General features: G+C 50.2%; 1 protein-coding gene across 1 annotated transcript in view; it reads right to left on the reverse strand.

Moving 5' to 3' along the window:
• ESRRB (estrogen related receptor beta) overlaps positions 1–18,324 on the reverse strand; it is a 104,589-nt gene that overhangs the window by 52,465 nt on the left and 33,800 nt on the right. Inside the window, exon 2 of the mRNA XM_053601951.1 lies at positions 2,076–2,485. Within this exon, the coding sequence (XP_053457926.1) occupies positions 2,076–2,485 (410 nt within the window). The remainder of the gene's footprint in view (positions 1–2,075; positions 2,486–18,324) is intronic.

The raw sequence follows: 18,324 nt of genomic DNA on the forward strand, positions 1-18,324 counted from the left end.
TTGGCACTTGCTAAGTGCCAGGCAATAATATTCTAAGTGCTTTATGTATAGTAACTCACTTAAGCTTCTTAGCAGCTCTATGTGAGGCAGGAACAATGTACTTTACCTACAAAGAGACTGAAGCACAGAGAGAAACTGAGGCAGCCCGAGGTTCAGCTGTAAGGTAACTGACCCAGGAGCCATGTCAGCTAATATGTGAATTGGGAACATGTTTAATCCTAATACCCTCAATTGGTTTAATAACAGATTTTCACCTGAAGAAATTTAACAAATAAATATTTGTTGAGGGCGGCGCCTGTGGCTCAGTCGGTAGGGCGCCGGCCCCATATACCGAGGGTGGCGGGTTCAAACCCAGCCCCGGCCAAACTGCAACCAAAAAAAAAAATAGCCGGGCGTTGTGGCGGGCGCCTGTAGTCCCAGCTACTCGGGAGGCTGAGGCAAGAGAATCGCTTGAGCCCAGGAGTTGGAGGTTGCTGTGAGCTGTGTGAGGCCACGGCACTCTACCGAGGGCCATAAAGTGAGACTCTGTCTCTACAAAAAAAAAAAAATAATAAATATTTGTTGAATGGATACACAGAATCATCCCAGGGAGGGTCAGTCTTTCTCTTTCCAAAGGGAAAATGAGGGTGAGGAGGGGGAGGATGTCCTGGGGACAGATAGGCAGGGTCCTGGCGGAGGAATCTGATCCTGAAGAAGACACGCTCCTAGAGGCTTTCTCCAGACTGGTTTGCAGTTTCTGTCCCAGTGGGATGGCATCAGCTTATCTCACTTACCTGCATAAGCAGGCATTTTGTCTATTCTGTCACCAGCATCTAGAACTATGCTTGGCCCACAGTAGAAGCTCAACCAATACTTGACTGACTGAATGAAAGCAAATGCTCTACCCAGGGCCTGCCACATAAGTCTCACAGACGTTGTGTGCAAGCAGCCCTGCTGTGCCATGAACTTGATGGCAGTCTGAGACACCATGACCCCCAATTTAACTTCGGGTGACTTTACAGAGTGGGGACTCCTGGAATCAGTTATCAGAGATTTGCTCTAAAACCCATAGATAGAAGGGGCCACCCTATGGCCACTGGAATGGGACTTTGCTGATAAGCAAATGCATAGAATGAAGGCTTAAGGGCGTGGTAGTGCACAGCCCTGTAGTCCCAGCTACTGGAGGCGGAGACAGGGAGGATCACTGGAGCAATGAGCTATGACATCAAAGCCCGGAGCTAAGATTTAGGAAAATTTGCACCATGGCACTCCAGCTTGGGCCACATGGTGAGATCTTGTCTTAAAAAAAAAAAAAAGAAGGCCAGGCTCAGCGCCTGTAGCTCAGCGGCTAGGGCACCAGCCACATGGGTTTGAATCCAGCCAGGCCTGCCAAACAACAATGACAACTACAACCAAAAAATAGCCAGGCGTTGGGGCAAGCGCCTGTACTCCCAGCTACTTGGGATGCTGAGGCAAGAGAATCACTGAAGCCTGAGAATTTGAGGTTGCTGTGAGCTGTGACGCCACAGCACTGTACCAAGGGTGACAAAGTGAAACTCTGTCTCACACACACAAAAAAGAAAGAAAGAAAGAAAAGAAAGGAAAGAAAAGGAAAAGGAAAAAGGCTTAAAAGATGGGACCCAGATAGGGTGAATTCCCATCCTGATTTGAACAGGTGAAAATATTCACCTCTTACTGGTAGAATTCAGAAAGATAAAGCACAGTAGGACTGAAATTACAGGGCAAATGATGCTATATTCCCCCCCACCCCCAGATAATGTTTTTTGTGGGGCACAGTATAACTAATGCAAGTGACAGGCACCCAGGGTTTGGCATTTGTTTTTTGTTTTTTTTTTTTTTGAGGTTTGCGGAGAACGGGGGCAGGGGGAGTCTGGAGAGTTGGTGCATGTCTTGGGTTCTCATCCCAGAATGAGAAACCCTGAGCGATAGAAAAGGGGCCCTTTAGAATTGCTGCTCTAATGGGGTCCAGACTTAGCATTCCCTGGGATGCCAGTTTCCTGCTGGACCCACAGATCAGAGCCCTGGCCTCCCCTCCCCCCGCCCCATGCCCAGGCTCCACGCTGGTCAGCACGCACCTTGGATGGTCCTCTTGAAGAAGGCCTTGCAGGCCTCACAGGAGGCCACGCCATAGTGGTAGCCAGAGGCAATGTCCCCGCACACGAGGCACAGGCGCTTGGGGATGGCGTTGAGCATGTACTCGCACTTGATGGCGGAGTCCTCCATGATGCTGCCGGCACAGTCCTCGTAGCTCTTGAGGCACGGGGTGCCTCCCAGCCCAGCGCCCGCAAACATGGGCGGTGAGTCCAGACCATTGGCATGGGTGCCCAGGGCCAGCCCAAAGCCTCCACTGGCGTCGGATGAGCCGCTAGGGCTGTGGTGGCTGAGGGCATCGATGCCCGAGGACGGGCTGGACGGCTCGGTCTTGATGAAGGAGCCGCAGCTGGAACCCAGGTGCCGGTCATCCGCTGCCATCCTGTTCAGCAGCCTGTGGACACAGAGAGGGAAGTCAGCCTGGGGCAAGGCGCTCAGGTGTGGCCATACGGTGTGGCCACATGGCCCGGCCCAGGGGGTGGGGCCTCTGAGACCTTGGAGAGATAAAATAAGAGTGCAGAAGATCAAGTGGGCGCCTGGAGCAAGTTTCTGGCATCACCTCCTAGAACCTTCTGAATCCTCAGAGAACGTATGTTTTGACCAATAAGCGTCGGATTAGGCACCCCAAAGCTGTGTAAATTGCTGGCTTCAGAGTAACACTAGATGGAAACTACTCAGCCAAAACGTTTGGCTAACCTTTCTGGATAACTAAGGCACAGTGGCTACACTTGAACTGCCCTGGACGCCAAGCCCTGGGCAGGCACTCTAAGTATAGTGACCTGCTAACCCACTTCACAGAGTCCTGGCCTTTGATGGTGGCTCCTTTGGGCACAAAGTAAGCCCTCACTTGGAGCTTCCTTCCATACCCTGCCATCACCAAGAGTGGACAGAGTGGTGCCTGGTCATCTGACCAGGGCAGGAGGGCAGCTTGTGGCAAAAGTAACAGCCAAACTGGCTGCCCTCTGGGCTTTGTCACTGGTCCCAGGTTGGTGACAGAAGACATGTCCAAAAGGTAGCTCCCAAACCCCCTCTCAGTTCCCTTCCTCGTGCCTGAGCAGGGCAGCCTCCACCTAGGCCACTGTCCCCACGAGACTGTTTCTCCATCAGAAAGCACAGGGAACCTTCCAACCCTGACTCAGGACATCTTCCAGCTGTTTCTAACCATCAGTTTCTCCTCCCCGCCCACACACAAAGCTGAGGAGCACCCCACCCCGCAGCACCGCTGTCCATGGCAACAGACGCTTCCCGTAACCAAAGCTCCTCTGCCTAGGGATGGAGGAGGCTGTCAAACGCCATACCCCAGTTCCCAGGATGAAGATGTGTGTGTGTGGGGGGGGACCTGTCCCTCTCTCAGCAGAAACAAGAAAGGCAGCCGAGCTCACTCAGGAGTTCAAGGGATGTTTAGGGAAACCCAGAATTGGACCCAGTGGAGTGGCCTGGGTCCCTTCAACTGGTGACAGGTTGGCTCGCTCCCTGAGCCTCCACTGTGGAGGCAGAGAAGGGACCGATGCTCATCTATGAGCAGGTGGGAACAGAGGTGGAAGGATCTTGGAAAGGAGGAAAAGCTGTAGAGGACAGCAGTACTGCCCCAGGGATGGAGAGATCACTCCCTCCTTACGACACCCACAAAGCCACCTCCACACTGCAATTCTTGGCCACACGCAAAATGCATCTCTGTGACCTTATGGTGAGGAGAGGCCTCCACTGTCCCAGTCTCATTCATGGTTTCCTAGTTGATGCATCTCCTAAAGGCCTGTCCCGTCCACTCAGCCAGACATAGGGACTTGAACATGGCTAGAGATAAGGAAATCCCAGCCCCAGAGACAGTCTAACCAAGAGCTACCAATACAAAGATAAAGAAACGCCAAAAGCTCCTACTCTCAACAAGTTTATGATCTCCTGGAATGGGGTGTGTGAAGATAGAGACTTCTGGGTCTCTTATGTTCCAAATGGAATGTTCCCGAGTCCTTTGAGACACCTCTCCCTAAAGCCCCAAGTCCCTTGGTTTAGTGCCTCCTTGGGGCCTTTTCACATATCTGGCTGGTCCTCTCCCTGGACACGACCACACACTTCCCCTCCACCTACCAGTGGTGAGTTCCCAGGAAGCACCATCAGCCTGGCCGGGCATCACCCAGAGGGGAGTCTAACGGAGCAGACACAGGTGGACCTTTGGTTCTGCCCTAGACGCCCTTCCACGGGGTAGGCAGAAGAGAGCAGGCCACAGCCACATTTTTGATCCTCTCCTGCGCTCCTGATGGCTGCTTCAGGATCTGCTTTTCACAGGAGCACCCCAGGCCTGCTGTGGAAAACCTCGCTGGGCAAAGCAGCTCCCAGATTCCAAGCCCTCCACCCCCAACCTTTCCCTAGGCTCCTGAGGCCTCTACAGATCTTGGGAGTACACTTGATATAAACAGTGATGATAGCAGCTACTATTGAGTGGGCATGTATTCTATGCCACCTGCTTCAGATCTGTCCCTAGATGCACAAGAGGCACCTGCCCTGGGGGAGCTGAGGGAGAGCCCTGCAGCCACTCCTAGCAGACGGCCTCCCCCACCACATTCCTCTAGCAGGCTCAGACAACCCTGAAGGACACCAGGGCAGGCAGTGGTTTTTGTCCCTAAGCCTTGGCTTCCCCTCTTGCCCCTCTCCTTGATTCAGAAGGGCACAATCCACCCTGCAGTGTCTCCAGGCCCTGGTTTGGGACTCCACGGCTGGAAAGGAAGCAGTCCAGATCCTGGCCTCAGTCAGGGTTAGCACGGGAAGCTGGCCTGAGTCCAGTGGAGAGGAGTGTCTAATAGTTTTATTCCTTCAGCTTTCCCATGCCCACAACTATTATTTTGGCCTCCCCAGAAGGGATAATCAACAGGTACTTTGGGCACCTACCATGTGTCAAGTGCAGGCCAGGTAACGGGAACATGACAGGCATAGCCCACAATCTCAGGAAACTCACACTCTGGTAGGAATGTGCAAACACAAGTGCACAGGGTGCCAGAAAGGGCCAGGCCCAGAAAGGGGCACTACACTGACAGGGGTGCCCCTGCTGTGTCCCTCTGGTCTTCATTCATTCACATTTGTAGACTGTATGAAGACCTCCAGGCAGGACCCAGCTTCATTCTGTGCTCGAAGTTCCTTCGAGGCATCTCTGCTTATTTTTTTCACTCTCAGGAGCCTCCTGGACACCCCTCTATCCAGAGGCTGGGTGACTCTAGCAGCCATCTATCTGTCAAGCCCCAGCTGCATGCTATCTGCTCTTGTGCCGTTTTATTTAATCCTCACAATCTGTCTGCTAGCTGTAATCATCCCACTTTACAGAAAAGAAGGCTTGTCCCTTCCCCCTAAGTCACAGGAGAAGCCACAAGTCTGAGCTCCCTGCCTCAGCACTCAGCCTCTCCAATCCCAGGCCTGGGGAAGAGTTGCTCCAGGCAGAGATCTCATCTTCACCATCCTAAAAAATGCAGGCAATGTCTGACCGCCACTCAGAGCTCCAAAGCTCCTCATTGTCATTTCTCCACCCATAAAATGTAAGACTAGAGACTATCTGGAAGAAGAGAGAGAGGGAAGCACAAGGCCTGGCTGGTTGGTTCCCATGCACCAGGCAGGGAAAAGAAAGTTGCAGAAGATGCCAGACCCTCCAGCAATCCTGCTCACCCGCTCCGTCTGTCCTCAGCCTCCAGGACATCACATGTTCATTCATTCAAAAGCAAAATGTAAAGGAAAGGCACAGGGAAAGAAGTCCCAGAAGAGGACAGAGAAGATATGACCAGAGGAGCAGGAAGAGAAGAAGAAGAGAGCATGGCGTGGAATTGTGATGGACAAACCCTCTAGAAGGGGGGTGAGCAGAAGATTAGATCCAGCCACAAGGCCAGGTGCAGTAAGAAGGAGCAAGCATCCAGTGTGCTTAGCCGTCAGGAGGTAGCTGGTGACCTTTTACCAGGGCAGAGTCAGCACAGTAGGGCTGGGAGCCACATTGCAGTGGCTGGAGGAGGACATGAATGCAGACTATTCTTTCAAGGAGTTTGGCCTTAGAGGGCAGAGGAGGAATGGGGGGAGTGGCAGTGACTTCCCACACAGCTTCCGGCAGCACTTATGTCTCATACACACAATGGCATGTCCCTCACTCGAGGGCTATGCACATGAGGAAGGAATGTTGTTGTTGTTATTGTCAGTACCAATTTTCGGCTTCTTTGATGAGGGGCAGGTGAGTTGAGAATGGAAGGAATTTAAGATAATGAAGAATTAGGCATTCATGCCTCCCAGTTGGCCCTGGACAATCTGGTCTTACCTACTGACTCAGTATTGTTACCTTCTTTCCCCACAGTAGATAAAGAGTCAGACGGTTACTCTACATCAAAGGCTAATTGTGGTGATGAGCAAACCCAAGGAGGAAAGGCTACAGATACAAAAGATGGCATTAGCTTTTCTCAAACTGTAGTTAGAGCTTGAACATGCACGTAACAGATGGGGGCCAGGAGTCTGCGGGAGAGGGTTCATTTGTGTTTGGTTTGGGTGCCCCCCTTGTGATTCTTACAGGCGTCCCATTTGAGTATTACTGGAAGGAGGATGTTAGGAAGGAATCTGGGAGACAGGTAGAGAAATTAGCTGACCAGTTAAGAGCCGGAGGGACGGCTGGCCATGCAGATATAAATGGGAAGTATTAGGTGCGGGGCTGGGGGGCACTGCATGAGGCCTTCCTCACCCCCAAACCCACTCCCCCCAACTCTACTCAGCAGGAGGTACATGGGTGAAGGCTGTGGGCAGGAGGACTAGGAAAAGCAAATAGTTTGTCAGAGCAGCTTTGGGAGGAGAGAGCAGAAATTAGGGCCAAGAAAGTTCTCCAGGCCCCTTGGCTCACTCTGCAGGGGCAGCAGAGCAAGGCGAGCACAGCTTCCCCCCACCCCGCACACCTTAGATGTGGGTCTCTCAGCCCTGGCACTGTTGGCATGTGGGGCAGGGCATTCTCTGGTACGGAGGCTGCCCTGTGCACTGTAGGATGCTCAGGTGTGTCCCTGGCCTCTACTCACTAAATGCCAGTAGCCACCCCCCATATGTCAACCCAAACCTTCTCTAGACACTTCAAAGGTCCCCCTGGTGTCAAAACTCTCCCGGGAGAGCACCACTGACTTAGAAGTACTGGAAGAGGATGGAGAAGGGGTGCAGGAGCTATGAGTCAAGAAAATGAACTCATTGTCCATGGAGAGAGGACAGTGGTATCAGAAAGGGTGGATCTGGGAGGCAGCGGAGAGGCTGGAGTGTGGAGATTTCCAGGGGGTGGGTGAAGCAGGAGGAAGGGGTGAGAGCACTGGGGGGCTGGCGGGTTGGCTCGAGGCCTGAGAATCTGGCATGCAAGATTTCACCTGGGGAGGGAGGCTGCTCTGGTGTCCAGGAATTGTACAGCCTCAGGGTGAGGCGGGAGGCAGCTGACACTTGTGCTCTGGGGAGGAGAGAGTCACATTGAGCCCATCATCTGTGAGTGGCTGGGACCCAGGTCCCAACTGGATCGATGGCTATTGACTCTTTATAGGGAGGGGACAGATGCCCATCTCAGCAGCCTTAGGAAGAGCAAGTCTGTGGTCGAAGCCCCTCGAGGCATCATTTCCCTTTGATCCATCTCTTAACTGGGGCCAGCAAGAGCTGCCGTGGCCTCGATTTCACCTTGGTCTGATTAAAAACGGCCTCCCTCACCTCCATCCAACTCTGCCTCGGGCCTTCTCAGAGGCCAGCCTGGAGCCCTGTTCCTAGTGTGGTCTGACCTCGAGGGATGCCTGAAGTTACTGGGGGGTTGTCCCAGCCCCTGTTGGACATCACTCTGCCAGACAAAATTGTGGGTTGAAGATTTTCCCAACATGGGACCAGTAGAATGTCAAAAATTCTAAATGAAACCCGAATTGTTGAACTATTTTGTATTGGACCTCTAGTGGCAGAAGAGAAACTCTGGGGTATCAGCAGGAGATGTAATTGCTTTCTACAGCTGGAATCCCAGGGATCTATCCCCATCAAGGTGGCCTATCAGTAGGCAGGTAGCAGGAGTGAAGCTTCTGGAAGGACAGAGGAGTGGAGTGTTCTGATTAGCATAGGGCCTAGATTGCTTTCCTCTGTCAGGTAGAGTTTCCCCTCCACACCCAAGAGTCTGGGTGGTGCAGAAGGACTGCCTCAGAGCCCCCTTGGGCTGCCTGCTGTGACCATGCCCTTGAGAGTAGGAACAAGCAGCTGCGTCACTTAATGTCTAAGATCCTGCATGCTGGTGTCAGACACTCCAGTTGTACCACATGTTACTGCTGACTTTGAGTAACCAGCTCACCCTCTCTGGGCCTCAGGGTCCTCATCTGTAAAATGGGCTCAACCACAGCACCTCCTTTGTAGGGGTGTTCTGCAGGAGCGGGGGCTGTTGAAGGTGAAAGTTCAAAATAGTGCTAGTACTCAGCAAGCCCTCGGTGGATGGTGCCTGCTGCTGTGATTCTTCTAAGAGACCCCTTCCAGAAAGTCCCATGGCTGGCAGGCTTGTGCTTAAACGCTGCAAACTTCTTCCCTCATCAAAGCCCCCCAGAATTGAGGATAATTCTGCAAGGAAGTTGCTATATACTGGGAGGAAAAGGGGTTGGTAGGCAAATTAAGAGATAAACCAGCCTGAAACAGGAATCTACTCTACAGAAGAAAAATGGTTCCTGAACACTTGAGAGACTCTTATGTACATTTCAATAATTAATTTGTTAACCAGGGACACTGGAGCCATTCATTAAAGCAGAACCTCAGACCCTCCAGCAAGGGTATCTTAGCTACGAATCAGCCCCTCAGGCACCTGGAAGGAACACAGCTAAACTTCCTTTAGAAATAGTATTAAAGAATATAGAGCACCTTTAACAGGAGAGAAGGATGGGCGGACCATGTGGCTAGACCTGAACCATTGTCAAGGTCCCAGCTTTTCTGTTGGACATGGGCTTATAGGCACTCGTGAGAGAGGGAAAAAGGAAAGAAGGAGGGAGGGAGAAAAATAGGAAGGGAGGGAGGGAGGGGCGAGCAGGGCAGCAGTAAGTGTTATAAACCAAGGATGATGATGAATCCAGTTCTGGGCTCTGAGGTCCGTTACTTTGATATGTATACATATTTTTTTTCCTTAAACTCAGATATTTCATCAATTCCAGTTGACCTTCCCCTGAGTAGTCTGAATTGCCTTTTTTATTAACAGATGGTATTTTTATCACTCCTGTGAGATTGAAATCTTGCATATGTGTATCTTTCAACTTTCAACAACAGATAACACTTTTTCGGGACTCATATATCAGCACAGCTGGTGTCACTGAATCTAAGGTCTCAGAGATCCTCCTGCCTACCCCGGTGATTTTCACATGAAGGAACTGAAGCCCTAAGAAATTAATGACTTGCTTAAAATTAGTAAGTAGAGCTCCAGGCTGGGTGGGGATGTCTGGGGGACTGGTCAGGGGTTTAGAGACACAGTGAGCTGGTGACCTGGCCAGGGGTATGAGCTGATGTAGAAAGCAGCCCACCTGAAACCCTCCCTGGCCGTGCAGCTACCATGTACCTTTCTCTGAGATGGCTTGATTTTATTTGGCCTCCTCAAGAATATTTCCTTGGAACTCCTGTTCTAGAGCAATCCTTCTGGGATTCTCGAAGTTCTGAGATTACAGGCGTGAGCCATGGGCGCCAGCCAGGAATACTTTCTTAATGTTTTCTTTCCCTTTCTCCCCTTGGAGGCCCTCTGGGACCCAGCGCTGCAGAACTGACCAGACAGCATAGTGGCTTTGAGAGCTGTCTCACTCTGTGTGCGCTGGAGCACAGGCAAAAATCTGTAATTAAGCATCTTGTCATTAGAAAGATTAGTCAAAACCAGGCTGATCCCGGACAATTGATTGAAATCTCGTTCCACACAAATTACGGCATGGAAAATAATGATGGGTAATTAGTGCCTTTCAATCAGTACTTTTTATCCATGATTTTCCAGGCTGCACCCATCACTATGAAAAGAAAGAGGCTCTGCTAAAGCAGGAAGTGACAACTGGTTGCATAGTGGCTGTCCCCTAGTCCCAGACAGCAAAGGCGGTGCTCTGGGCTCTGACAAAGGGGTGTGTCTGGGGGGCATAAAAAATTAGAATATGGTCCCAAACACACCTCTTTCATTGGAGACTGGAGCTCTGACATCTGTAAATTTATCTTAACTCTTCTTGAATCGGTGTTTGTTTTTACCCTGTATCAAGCAGCGATGTGGCATAAACCTCCCACGTACTGTCACAGAGCAAACTCAGCAGGTTCTACACAGCATTTAAACCTCACAAGGGCTGTTGTGCTGGGCTGTAGAGCTCAGTGATTAGAGCTGGATGGCCTGAGTTTGAAAACCAGTGCCTCAGTTTCTTCATCTATAAAATGGTGATGAGAATCATAGTCTTCATCTCAGAGGGTGTTCTTGGGAATTAGCAATTGACTATAGAAAAGAGCTTCAAACAGTGTCTGACACACAGTAAGCGCTTAATAAATATTAGCAGTTGTTTGCAGTATTTCCATTTGGTAATGAGGCTTATATTTATATTCTTTTAGTTCAGTCCCGCAGCAAGAAAGACTGTCTTCCCCTCATTCCTCGCCTCCACCCATTCACCCTTTTGATCATTCGCATGTCTGCTATTTCTGCTGAGAAAGTGCCTTCCAGGCAAAGGGGCCCCTTATTCAGGCACTTACTAGAACTGACTGCCCAGCATCCTCTCTCTCATACACACAGAGCTCCTACAGGAATTGCCATATTCTTGACATCTACCTCCCTGGCCTTGCTGATTGACCCAGGGGTGGGTGCCTCATTCAAGCTGGGCCAGGAAGTCTCTCCCATGAGATTCTTGGTGTCAAGGTTGCCTCTCCAGGGACAGAAGCAGTAAGATGGACAGCTCAAGAGCTGAGCAAGGTCACCCTTCCACCAATGTGCAGTCAGAGAAGAATATCAAAGCTGGCAGCCAGGAAGAGCAGCTGTCAGAGGCAGAGTCCTGAGAGCCTTAGTTGCTCCCAAGCCTTGCTTAGGTGAGCAGGTGTGGCCTGATTCACTGATGCCTCAGCCCATGCAAGGGGGTTTCTGACTCTTGACGAAGGAGTAGCTCTCACACTATCTCTTTCATTTCTTCAGATGTTCAGCTACTAATCCTTTGACTGTAGACTATATGCTAGACATTATTCTAGCCCTGGACATGTGCTGGTGAACATGGTTGGACAGGACTCTGCCCTCAAGAATAGACACGCCATATTTTATTGACTCAAAGCTGTACCATTCCACATTTTACCATCCTGGCAATTAGGATGTCTCTGAAATCAACGGCATGTTGGAGTTTAATTCATAGTTTCAAAAACTTTAAAATGGTGTCTCTTACAATAGATGATGTCATAGATTCAATAAAATATGATTAGTAAGTGTTGTTGAGACTATAACGAGCTCGTGTTGTTGCTAGACACCAGAAAGACTACATTTCCCAATTACCCTTGCCCTCACCCTGCTATGGCCATGTGACTGGGTCTTGGCCAGTGGAGTGTGGGCAGAGTGATGTAAGCCACACTCTTATCCAGCACATAAAATCTCCCCCAGACTTCCTTCCTCTCCTGTACCTTCCCTCACATGCAGGGTATAGGCAGAGAATCCAGAATGAGGCAACAAGGCCCTGGGGGGTACAAACTGGAGGGAACCTGGGCCCCTGAACCACCTTGTGAAAGGCTACCTGCCAAATACCTTCACCAAAATGTTATATGAGCAAGGTAAATTTCTGTCAGGCTAAGATACTGGACTACTGGGCTTATACAAAATCATAGCTAGTGTTGCCATCTGATTAATAAGACAGGTAAGTGACCAGGTGGTATAAATTTAGTTAGTGATGAGCACTGTGAAGAAAAAGCAGGGAACAAACAGCATGTGGGATGGGCAAATAGCCAGACAGGGGTCAGAGAAGGTCCCCTGGGGAGGGTACATTTAGGCAGAGGCCTGAGGAGAAGGAGGAAAAGCACCTGAGCAGGCCAGGACTTCAGAGGGCCCCAAGTCTACTGTCTGCTGCTGCTTTAGTCTCTTTCATTGCCAAGTGGACATCTGCCTTGTAAGGACCCCAGTGATGGGGAGACCACTCGTTCAAGAGGCAGCTGTTTACATCTTCAGACTATTCAGATTGTTTTAACAAAAAAATTTTTTGTAAAGAGAAAAAATAGTTCTTCCTTTTGAGCTTCCAGTTATACTTGACACAATTCTAACCCTCAGGACCTACAGAACAAGTCTGACTCCCTTCCATAGACAGCCCTGGAGTCTGCTGCAGGCCTCCTCACCAGGGTCACATCCCCTGGACCCACCTGCTCGGTCCACTCCTCTTAAAGAGGAGAGGCAGAACTGAGCACAGCTCTCCAGGTGAGTCCTGCCTGTGTGCCAAGCAGAGCAGTACTGACATCTCCCTCATCCCAAACACTGTACTGTATATAAACTAGGGTGGGATCTGAAGTTAAGGAGCTAGGCTCACACTGCTGACTCTGCCTGCCCCTGGGCCATCACACATCAGCATCTCTTGTGTGTGTGGCTGCTGGGCCTCACTGCTACCCCACAGTGCACAGACTCAGTGAGGGGACAATACTTCCATCCACTCTCTGGTCATAGCAGTGGCCCCTTCTATGTGGCCTTATGAACAGCAGGGATGACATAGGAATCCTTGGACTCCCACCATCCTCTTCCCCCTGACTCAGGTTTTCAGTCTTTGTGCTAATAGGCAGCCTGAGCAGGTGACAAAGAGATAGCCAACCCAGGTGGATAGGCAGGGACCTGCCATAGCAGCCACCTGGGAGCCCTGTTCTGTTCTCTGTCATGACAACAGTGGTACCCACCCATGGAGGGCTCACCAGCATGGGGCATGGACAATATGCATCAAGTCATTGATTCCTTGCAACAGCTTGTCGTGGTAGGTACTATCATTTCCCCCATTTAGCAGATGAGGAAACTGAGGCCCAGAGGGATTAAATGTCTTGGCAGGGGGTCACACTATCAGAAAATGTCGCAGTGAGTTATATAAAACACAGAGGGAAAGAAGTCATAACACTCCTTTGCTCAAAAGAGCCGGTGGCTTCCCCTCACACTCACAGTGAAGCAGGAGTCCTTACTGCAGCTCAGGAGGCCTCCAGGATTGGGGGCCATGTCCCCGTGTCGTGCTCTCTCCTGTCCCCTCTCCCCTGTGGTCACTCCATCCCAGCCACACCAGCCCTCGGCTGTTTATTGACGACTGATCGTGCTCCCACCTCCAGTCTTCGCCCTCCGCCCACCCCACACACCAGGGCAGGGGCTTTGTCTGTTTTCCTTTCTATTCTACTCTACTCCACTGTCTAGATTCTTGGCGGGCACACAGTAAGGACTCAATAAATGCTTGTTGAATGAACAAACGAATAAGGTCTGAGAGTTGGGTGGGATGTGAGGAGCCCTGCCAAACCATTGCTACACAGTCCTTGAGGCTTATACCTCTCACGGTGTGACAGTCACATGGCTGAGTCCCAGGACAGGACCAGGGTCTGCGAATGGAGCCAGCCACCCAAGGCCAGAGCCCACAGAGACCCACAGGAGTGCATAAAGGGTGCAACTTGCAATCAGTTCTGATCAAATTCTGATGATTTTGGCTTTAAAACTTTATAAATGATGTATGCATTTTTCCTACTTCCTGGTTTTTCTTTTTTTAAGAAAAAGTACCCCAAACCATGTAATGTATCAGGCAGGCAACTTAGAGGGGCAAAAGCCTGAGAGCCATTCATTGAGACATCTGGTTTCAAAATGCTAGAAAACATACTTTAACACAAACTCAATTTGTGAAAACCTCTGGGAAGTGGGGCTGGGAAAATGCTGTCTGACATCAGAGCCAGAACCCTCTGTGTTAGTGACAACAGCCCTCTGTTTCCTGCCCTTGAGAGAAAGGACTGACAGGACCTGTGCACATGGGCTCTGGGCCTAGATCACCTGGATTGGAATGCTGCTTTGTCACTAACTGGCTGTGAAACCAGCTGCTCTACCTCTCTAGGCCTTAGTTTCCTCATCTGCAAAATGGGTACATGAAAACTCTCACCTCATAGAATTTATCTGAGGATTAAATGACACAACAAATGTAAGGCATCAAGAGCAGCTCCTGCACCTAGTCAGCGCTCAGTGAACCTGAGCCATTAATCTCCCCTCTCCAAGTGCCGCCAGCCACAACGCAGGCGTCCCTGCCAACACAGAGCTCTGCCTCCCATGTAAACTAAGGGTAAGACGAAAAGGAGGCGAAGGGTGTGCATGCCCACACTCTAGGAAGGAGAAACAGAAGTGGGGAGTCAATTCTAGATTCCATATTCCCCCCCAATCTGGGCCATTGGGAGAGGGGGCTGGCCTCACCAGGGCTGCCCTTGGCCTTACTGTCACTTATCACACTGGCTTCTCCAGATGGGGCATTTTGACTATTGATCTGATAAATAAACAGCCTGCTGGCTCGATCAAAATGTTATTTTGCATTTCAATTACTGCTCACTGATGCAACCTTCATCCTGCCAAGATGCTGCTGGCAATGGCATGGAGCCCTGCCACTGGCTGGAGAGGTGGAGTCACCCCCTGCCAGCACCCAAGGTGGCCCTCCCTCCCTGGGAAGTCAGGGCACCCTGGGGAAGACTGCTCCTGGGAAGGGGAGGGATTAGGGAGAAGGGAACCAGAAGGGCAGAGGTAGTGGGATGGGCTGCTATCCCCAAATGCTGTCCTGCCTACCGGCAAGGCTGCTGCAGGGGAGCCACATTGGGACACACCTAACCTAGCCAGGGCCCTCCTGGGACCTGGGGGTCAGGCCTCAGTGCCCCCACTGCTCTGTTGAGCTGCCTTGGGCATGTCATCACGCTTCACTGCACCTTAGCTGCCGCATCAGTAAACAAGATCCAGGAAAAACTACCCTACTTCATGGGGTTGTTGTAAGGACACAATGAGAAAACAGACATGCAAGCTCTCTGGATGAAAAAGAGAGACACGAATGCTGCTTCATTATTTACTGGAATAAGAATAATGAATTTCCTTTCTTTTTCAGCACTTACTATGTGCAAAGTACTTTTTCGCATATCATTTACTCCTCGAGTAACTCTGACTTTTCCTCCCTATTTATCGATGGGAAAATCAATTGAAGCACACAGGCCTTGAGTCCCTTGGCCACACAGTTCTAGGGGACATTTGAGGGCAGACGCTTGAACACGAATCCATCCTGATGCCAGCGCCCAGGGGTTCAGTCACTCTGGGCTAAACCATCTCTGGAGAAGTGTGACAACTCCAAACGGGGTCACTTCCTCCTTCCCCTGGCCTGGTGGGCAAAGAGAAATGGCCAGTGTCCTTATCCTGATGGGTCCAGGCTGGGAGGAAGGGCCAAGTTCCTGACAGAAGCTTGAGCATGGCAGGTCCTTCTCAAGACTGCCCAAGTACTGGGCCTGTGTCCCAAGGCCAGACACAGAGACCAACAGCAAGCAGGTAAGTGCTCAGACTGCTTAGTGAGACACTTGGCTCTTCAGAGATCTGAAAAGCTGGGCACACTGCAGTGACAGGGGCCAGGCCAAAGAGCCCTCACTTAGAGCCAGAGGAACTGCCAGAGCACCATCACCCAGAGGCACAGCTGGGAGGGAGTGAAGTGGCCTTCAAATTTTGAATTTAGAAAGATTGAGGTGGGCCAGGCACTCACACCTGTAATCCTAGCAGCTTGAGGCAGGTGGATGGCTTGAGTTCGAGACCAGCCTAAGCAAGAGTGAGAACCCGTCTCTAAAAATAGCCAGGTGTTGTAGCAGGTGCCTGTTGTCCCATCTGCTCAGGAGGCTGAGGCAACAGGATCACTTGAACCCAAGAGTTTGAGGTTGCTGTGAGCTATGATGCCACAAAGTGAGACTCTGTCTTAAAAAAAAAAAGAAAAGAAAAGTTCAAGGTGGATGAAATGAGAACCCCCAATAACAAAGGCATGGCAGCCACAGACCCCAGAAGCCCCTTTTTGGAAAGGGATGCACAGCCCCCAAACTTACATGTGCCGTGGTTGAGTTGAGGGTCAATTTTGGCTGTTTGGCCTAAGTGCCAAAATTGATTTATCCTTTGTCCTACAGTTCACTGACCTAATGTGTCCCCACCACTCAATCTCTCTCTCTCACTCACTCACTCACTCATATACCCTCCCTCTAGGACAAGACCTATTAGCTCATCACTTAGAACTGAGGTCCCCTAGGTCTTCCATCAAAAGTGGGATTAAATTTTGTAATTTACATGTCATTGTAAAATACAGCCAACATGGTGGCTCATATCTGTAAATCCTAACACTTGGGCACGCTGAGGCGGGAAGATCACTTGAGCATAGGAGTTTGAGGTTGCAGTGAGCTATGATGACGCCACTGTACTCTACTCTAGCCCAGGCCATAGAGTGAGACCCTGTCTCTAAATAAATAAATAATTTTAAAAAATAAATATAGATAGTAAAGGACACTAGTGTCTTCTGAACTATTATGATGTCTGGTAGAAAGAGCCCTGACATTAACTTCTATGGCTTCTCCTCCAGCTCTGAGGCTGTGTGTCCTTGAGATAGTCACTTGGCCTGTCTGGTACAACTCTACTACCTTTTCTGGAAAACAGAGATAGCGTTAGATGTCTGCTGGAGGGACCTGAAGATGCATGAAACAGGAGGTAAGTCAGCTGGACCACTGCTTAGTCCTAAGATTTACCTGGGAAGCTGGATGCCAATCACGAGCCTTTTGCTCATTTGCTCATGTTGGTTTCACAGGTAACTCAAGGGTTAAAAATGAAATTACCTAAAGAGAAAAAACCCACATTACAAATTAAAACACTCGCTGTAACACAACAGCCTGAGATCAATATGACCTGTAAAGACTGGCAATCCATAACTCTCTGGCCTCCTTCCCCGATGTGTCTGCCTGGCCAAACCCCAGTCCCGCTGTCCCATGAGACAGACCCTTCCATCCCAGCATCCAGGAGGCAGGACTTCCCCACCAACATTCACCAGAGAGCTGCCCCCTCTGCCAGCCACCTCTGGCCAGCCTAGACAGAAAGGAGCACCAGGTCTCACAGCCCACGTTCAAGTCCTGGCTCTGCCCTTCCTTCCTCCATGAACTTCAGCAGGAGCCTCCAGTAACCCATTGCCCTACTCATGGAGTTAGAGTAAGGATCAAATTAGGATGCTATCTTCAAAAGCTTCACTAAACACCGGCCTCATGCAAAGCTGTCACAGCCTCCCTGACATCCTCTCTCTAGCCCTTCACAGCCCTGGCACCTGTGAGAGGAAGTGAACGTCTCCAGGGAGATCAGTCCCACCAGGTACCCACCCACTGATGAAGCCAAAAAGAAAACCCAAGTTTATGAGCACTTCCATGTCTCATCCCAGTCGCCCTCACCAGGCTCCCGAGATGAGTATTCTCACCCCCGTAGCATGGGAGATTTCCTTGTTCACTGCCACTTAGTGGGTAGGGGGTGAGGTCAGGACTGAATACAGGACTGTGCCCCCAACATTGATTCATGTGTTCTAAGCTCAGCCTCAACATCATGATTCCAAGTGGAAATAGAAAATTTAAAAATGCAACTAGGTGCAGTGGCTCAAGCCTGTAATCCTAGCACTTTGGGAGGCTGAAGCAAGAGGATCACTTAGGCCAGGAGTTCAAGACCAGCCTGGACAATATAGCAAGACCTCATCTCTACAGAAAAGCAGAGAAAAGTTAGTTGGGTGTAATGGCATAAATCTATAGTTCCAGCTACTATGGAAGCTGAGGCAGGAGATCACTTGAGCCCAGGAGTTGGAAGTTGCAGTGAGCTCTGATGACACCACTGCACTCTAGCCAGGGCAACAGAGGGAGTTTTCTCTAAAATAAAAGAGAGAGAGAGAAAAGGAAGATGAAAAATGCAAAAGCAAAATACCAAGCACTTCTGAAAACTGTCAAGGTCAAGGAAAGCCTGAGAAACTGTTACAGACCAGAGGAGACAAAAGATACGAGACAACTAAAGGCAGTGTGAGATTCTGGATGAAATCCTGGAAGGCAAAAAGGACATCGGTGGACAAACAAATGACATCTGAATAAAGTCAGAAGTTTAGTTCATAGTGACATGCCAATGTCTGTTTCTTAGTTGTGAGAAATCCCTGTTGGTAACATAAGAAGTGAATCAAAGGGAAAGCCGGATGACAGGTATACAGGTACCCTCTGTGCCATCTTGGCAATTTCTCTATAAACCAAAAATTATTCCAATAAAAAGTT

Source organism: Nycticebus coucang, chromosome 9, assembly GCF_027406575.1.
Source record: "Nycticebus coucang isolate mNycCou1 chromosome 9, mNycCou1.pri, whole genome shotgun sequence".
NCBI classification, from domain to species: domain Eukaryota; kingdom Metazoa; phylum Chordata; class Mammalia; order Primates; family Lorisidae; genus Nycticebus; species Nycticebus coucang.